General features: G+C 49.2%; 1 protein-coding gene across 3 annotated transcripts in view; it reads right to left on the minus strand.

Moving 5' to 3' along the window:
• ULK2 (unc-51 like autophagy activating kinase 2) overlaps positions 1-4,257 on the minus strand; it is a 102,958-nt gene extending 98,701 nt beyond the window's left edge. For all 3 annotated transcript variants that reach the window (XR_002518031.2, XM_021928830.2, XM_021928829.2), the window contains exons 1-3: positions 4,134-4,257; positions 2,554-2,646; positions 1,623-1,664 (exon numbers count right to left, since the gene is read on the minus strand). Coding sequence is in view for 2 of the 3 variants with exons in the window: in XM_021928830.2 (XP_021784522.1) it covers positions 1,623-1,664; positions 2,554-2,646; positions 4,134-4,223 (225 nt within the window). In the remaining variant the exon portion in view is untranslated. The remainder of the gene's footprint in view (positions 1-1,622; positions 1,665-2,553; positions 2,647-4,133) is intronic.
• Positions 4,258-6,388: the final 2,131 nt, after the last annotated feature.

A 6,388-nucleotide genomic window follows, 5' to 3' on the forward strand; every position in this document is an offset into this window, starting at 1 on the left:
GCGCCACTGCACTCCAGCCTGGGAGACACAGTGAGACTCCGTCTCACTGTGTCTCCCAGGCTGGAGTGCAGTGGCGCGATCTCGGCTCACTGCAAGCTCCGCCCCCCGGGTTCACGCCATTCTCCCGCCTCAGCCTCCCAAGTAGCTGGGACTACAGGCGCCCGCTACCGCGCCCGGCTAGTTTTTTGTATTTTTAGTAGAGACGGGGTTTCACCATGTTAGCCAGGATAGTCTCGATCTCCTGACCTTGTGATCCGCCCGCCTCGGCCTCCCAAAGTGCTGGGATTACAGGCTTGAGCCACCGCGCCCGGCCCTTTTTTTTTTTTTGAAGGGACGATCTTGCTCTGTTGTCCAGGCGGGACTGCAGTGGCATGATCACAGCTCACTGCAGCCCTGAACTCCTGTGCTCAAGTGATCTTCCTGCCTCAGCCTCCTGAGTAGCAAGAATTACAGGCTCAAGCCACCACACCCAGCCTGATTCTAGCATTTAAAAGATTTTTTAACGTAAGATGGCCCTAAATATAAGCCAGCTGCTTCATCTGGTGCTACACCCAGAAAACAGCAATTTTCTACAATGCTGAGATCTGAAAAGGATTTCCAAGAGTAATTTTGACTATACGGAAATTTTGCCTTAGAGGATGACTTTAGAACCTACTTCCCATTCCAAATTAAATGCAACTCTACTTCATGCCATAGCATACACAAATATATCTATAACCTATAATCATAGATATAACTGGGTGATGAATATGCATAGTGTCTTTGTTTTTATTTTCTAACATTTCTTCAATTTACAAATAGCGCTTTCATAATAAGAAAAAGCTCTATTTAGGCCATGTGTGGTGGCTCACATCTGTAATCCCAGCACTTTGAGAGGCTGAGGCAGAAGGATCCCTTGAGCCCAGGAGTTCAACACCAACCTGAACAACATAGAGAGACCCTATCTCCACAAAATAAAAAAATGTTAAAAAAAAAAAAATTTCTATTTAGGCGGGGCACAGTGGCTCATGCCTGTAATCCCAGCACTTTGGGAGACCAAGATGGGAGGATGACTTGAGGTCAGGAGTTCCAGACAAGCCTGGCCAACATTTGAAACTCCATCTCTACTAAAAATACAAAAAAGAAAAAAAAAAAAATTAGCCTGGCGTGGTGGTGCGCACCTGTAGTCCCAGCTACTCAGGAGGCTGAGGCAGGAGAATTGCTTGAACCCGGGAGGTGGCGGTTGCAGTGAGCCGAGATCAAGCCACTGCACTCCAGCCCAAGAGACAGAGTGAGACTCCGTAAAAAAAAAAAAAAAGAAAAAAAAAGGTCTATTTTTAATAGTCCTTTCAACATTCATCAAAGAATGCTAGATTTGGTATCAATATTCCTCTACCTCACCTAAAACAATGCTACCTCTATAGTATATTATCAATCGTTAATAAACTTACTCATGCAGCATATTCTTTCAGCCTATTACTCTGTTCTGTTTTAAATAATTTCTTAATTCAGAAACATGTAACTCAAGCTATGTATCTTTTCAACAAGAATTAAAGTCATTTTTATTTCTATTAAGAGTCACTTAAATCTGTATGAAATAGAAAAAATTTTTTTAATTTTTAAAAAATTTCAAAATAAGGTACCTGAACATCATAGAGTGCTACAATATTTTCATGCTGAAGTTCCTATTAAGAAAATTGAGAATGAAAAATATGTAAGTATTCTAATACTTTTACTATATTTTAATATGTAAATAAAATTAAAGTATACACTTACACACTACTTCTAGTATTACACTTCTATTAATAGACTAGAAAAATTCAAGAATAAGAAATGTGCCTGATCAAACAAAAAGCACATTATCTCACTAAAAGAAAATATGATTTTTAGCTCAAAGTGCTACAATTCTTAGCAAAGAGCTCTTGACAGAAAGCAGTTTTGAAGAAATCGGGTGTTAAATGAGGGTTCCACACTTGTGTTAGTTTGGAAAACGCTACGTTAAGTACTTTGAAACCAGTTTCTTCATTGTAGAATTTTTCAGACTTTCTTTAATGAGCCATAGGCTTTGTGACTCTCCAAGAAGTATTTAGCAAATGGGGTTTTCCAAATTTACTTAACCATCTTCTCAAACCATCTCACTTAGATAACACTGGTTGTGAGTGATCTAAAAAAGCCACCTCCAAGGAATGTAACTGTCTTCAATTTAAAGACCCCCAGTGCCCCTACTCTCCCCAAAAAACTTAGTAGTAACATGAAAGGGGACAACCGGAGAAGTAAAAACAGTGTACAAGATGGGTCTGCCTGGCACTCTTCTCAAACAACAACACAGTCACTAGGAAAAAGGAGAAATGATGAGAAGCTAAACTCAGTCTTCACAGAATCCCTCTGAGCTTTGGTTCTTAAAAACAGCTTCTGAGTACTCAATGTTTTAAAAAAGTGAGCAAGCAAAAAGGAGAGCAACAGTTGAAAATTCTCAAACTTGGACACAACTACCAAACTGCAAAGGATGGCAGCATGCATTCATTTAAATTAAGTTTTAACCTTATATGAATACTACTATATAAAGTAACATACCTTTAAGATTTTAATTTCCTTTCCAAGCAGTATTTGTGATTTTGACAAGTTCTTTTTATTAATACTTTTAATAGCTACCTCCCAATCAGTTTTCTGAAAAAGAAAAACAGTGTTACTCCTAGATATTCCACAGATGTTTTTAGCAAATAAATGTACGGCATTGGGGAAAAATGGAAAAGAACCTGTATTTTCAATCATGGGAAAGTGACTTCATAAATTATAGTGTAATATGCCAAGGTCCTACAACACAACTACTAAAAATAACAAATATGAAGTTCACATAGTAACTAACATTGAATGAAAAAAGAACAGCTCACAACCACTTCAAAGTTATGGACAAATGTAGAAATAAACTTGGAAGGTGATACGGTTAACTGAAAACTTACTTGTTAGTTTGGAATGATTACACCTTGTTTTTCTTGAATTCTAAATTATTTTCCTAATAAATGAAAAGTAGGTCGGGCGCAGTGACTCACACGTATAATCCCAGCACTTTGGGAGGCCGGGGCAGGCGGATCGGATCACCTGAGGTCAGGAGTTCAAGACCACCCTGGCCAACGTGGTGAAACACCGTCTCTAGTAAAAATACAAAAAAAAAAAAAATTAGGCGGGCGTGGTGGCAGGCGCCTGTAATCCCAGCTACTCGGGAGGCTGAGGCAGGAGAATCGCTTGAAGCCGGGAGGCGGTGATTGCAGTAAGCAGAGATCTCGCCACTGCACTCCAGGCTGGGCGACAAAGCGAGTGTCTCATAAACAAACAAATAAATAAATAAGAAAAGTAGCATTACTTTATCCGATAAGCAACAAAGTCAGCCCACTTTTAACACGCCCCTTGGCAACAATCAGAACTGCCACACCCTTTAAGATTATTTTCACTCCCGATATGCCTTTCCAAATTCTTTAGATTCTAAAACCTCGTGTAACTGTACTTGCGAAATAGCAAAGGCTAAAAAAAAAAAAAACAAAAAAAAAAATTTAAGGCTTAAACATGATTTCATGTTCATTGTGATTGAAAATGAATTGTCCAATCACCTTTCTCACCCGGAGCTCATCTATCTGACTCCGGGGGAGAAAACGGTGCCGGGGCTCTTCGGGGTGCAGGGGACCAGTGCTGAGAAAGGTGACACCTCCCAGGCTGAGAAAGCCTGAGGCTAATGGGACATCGCCCATTTTCCGCTGGGTCTGTAATTATCAACCTCAAAGGTGACCAGCCCTGGGCACGGGGAAAAAAACCAAAGGTCCATTCACGCCCAAGCCTCGAGTCTGCACGGGGCAGTACCGTCTATTTTGGGTCGAGGGCAACCTGGGTGCAAAGGCTCCTGCGATCGGCCCGCGGGGTGGGTCCCGGGCACACAGGAGGGTCAGCAGCAGCCGGTCGGTAGGCGGAGCGCTGCCAGAGGCTTGGGCCTCACAACAACCCTCAAAGGACCAAAACAAACCGCGAGACGGGCTGCGCGCACAATAGCATCCCCAGGCGGCTAGCCGTGGCGGGGGGCTCGGCCCGCGGCTGCGCCAAGTTTCAGAACCACCTAGCCCCGTGCCTGCCGCCCGGGGCCCGGCCTCGCCCCGGCCGGCGCTCACCTGGCGGTGCCGCCCCCGGAAGACCACGGCGAAGGCCCCGTGTCCCACGAGATCCCTCTTGCTGTACTCGAAGTCGCCCACCACCTCCATGGCCGCGCCCCCGGGGCACACAGTGGGCGGGCTGGCGGCGTAGCGCGGCGCAGGTATCAGCACCGCGGGTCTGCGGCCCCGGAGCGCGCCAGCTGGCGGCGAGTCTGGGGCAGCCGCAGCCCCTGGCCCGGGCGGACTCTCATGCCGAGAGGCCGGAGCGGAAACGGGGGAGGCCGCCGCGCGGAGCCGGGGTCAGCGAGGCCCGGCCCGGCCCCGGCCGCTCCTCATGGCCCGGCCTGCCGCCGGTCGCGGGCTGTCTGGCGAAGCGGCCTCGGCGCTGCCGGGCCAGGGACGCTGTCACCGTCACTGTGCGCGCCCGGAGCCGCACACGCGCTCTGAGGCAGTGAGGGGCCTGGTACTCTCCATCCCCAGCTCGTCCGGCCTCCCCGGCCCTCCCCGCCCGGGGCGCTGCTGCGGCGGCGGCAGCCGCCGCCCTAGAACCCGCACCGCCGCGGCCCCGCGCTTCCCAGCCTCGCGGCGGCGCCCAACGCCCTCACGCGCGCTACCCGCTCCCGCGCGACTGGCTGCCCTCCGCGACGTCCGCGCGCCTTGAAGGCCGCAGCGCCAGCCCGCTCCCTCCGCCGAGGAAAGGAGTGCGGCCCGGGCGGGGCGCCCGCAGCTGGGGAGATCCTCAGCTGCTCCTGAGGCGGGGACGGCGGGCGCGACCCGCTGCGGCCACAGCGGGTTACGGGCTGCAGGCTCTGTTCTGGGCCTGGGGAGCAGATTCCAGCCGACCACGCCCCGGGCTCCAGGCCGCTGGGAGGCGGACTTCAGAGAAGCGAGTCTTGAACCCCAGCTGCAGGCAGGACGGGAGAATCTCTGCAGGGTAGACCGCCAAATTCCTGCCAGAGCAAAGGAGCGACTGCTACTCCAGGCTTTGCCCGCGCCCTCGAAAACCAGAGTTAATGCTGCCGAGCTGCCGGCCTTCGGACGCCTCTCGGGGTTTACTCTTTCCGGATCCCTAGAGGGACGGTGACAGGCGGGATTCTGCACCTTTTGGTGGTCCCTTGACTCTGCGAGAAGCTGGTCAAGCTCAGGGTCCTCTTCGCAGAGAATCGCCTCTGCATACCGACTCAGGATCGCACACGTTTTCAAGGCTCTCCTGGGGGCTCCCAGTGTCAGGCTAGTTTGACCTCGGGCTTACTTCAAATGGCCGAAGGGAGCTTTCTTTTCTACCTGATTGTTAAAGTTGTTCAAGTGACAAGGAACAGACTGTCAGGTTTCCCGCAAGGAAGTACCTTATGAAACCATTTACTAAACAATATGCTTGAAACGATGAGAAAACGCAGGCCCCACACTTGAGTGTGTGTTCCATTGTTTAGGGTTTGTGCTTTCAGGGTCTTTCACCACCTCGACGGCCGCTGCCTGTCCCTGCAAGCTGATCTCTGAACCGTGACAGAGTCAGCTGAGAGAACCCTCCTTCCTCACACGCTCAAAACCTAGGGCCTTGGGTTTCTGCTTCTGCTACTGTGCACCCTTACGTCATCCTGTCCTTACTTACATCTGGCCCAGGTGGTTGTGTTAGACACTGAAAATCTGGAGCCTTCAAAAGTTGACAGCAACTTAAGCAAGATTGCACGTACACCCAACAATGGATGGAAATGATTCCTTACCTCACTGAAAGATTCTCTACAGTCTAGCCTTTTCTTTACTTTTTTTTTTTTTTTTTTTGAGACAGAATCTCACTCTGTCACCAAGGCTGGAGTGCGGTAGCACAATCTCAGCTCACTGCAACCTCTGCCTCCCAAGTGCACGTGATTCTCCTGCCTGAGCCTCCCAAGCAGCTAGAATTACAGGCAGGCACCACCACACCCTGCTAATTTTTGTGTCTTAGTAGAGATGGGATTTCACCATGTTGGCCAGGCTGGTCTCAAACCCCCGACTTCAAGTGATCAGCCTGCCTTGGCCTCCCAAAGTGCTGGGATTACAGGCGTGAGCCACCACGCCCGGCCTGTTTTTTTGTTTTCAGACAGAGTCTTGCTCTGTGGCCCAGTTTGGAGTGCAGTGGCACGATTTAGGCCCACTGCAACTTCCACCTCGTGGGTTCAAGTGATTCTCCTGCCTCAGCTTCCTGAGTAGCTGGGATTACAGACCTGCACCACCATGCCTGGCTAATTTTTTTTATTTTTAGTAGAGATAGGGTTTCACCATGTTGGCTAGGCTGG

The sequence above is a fragment of the Papio anubis genome, chromosome 17 (genome assembly GCF_008728515.1).
Source record: "Papio anubis isolate 15944 chromosome 17, Panubis1.0, whole genome shotgun sequence".
Classification (NCBI taxonomy): Eukaryota; Metazoa; Chordata; class Mammalia; order Primates; family Cercopithecidae; genus Papio; species Papio anubis.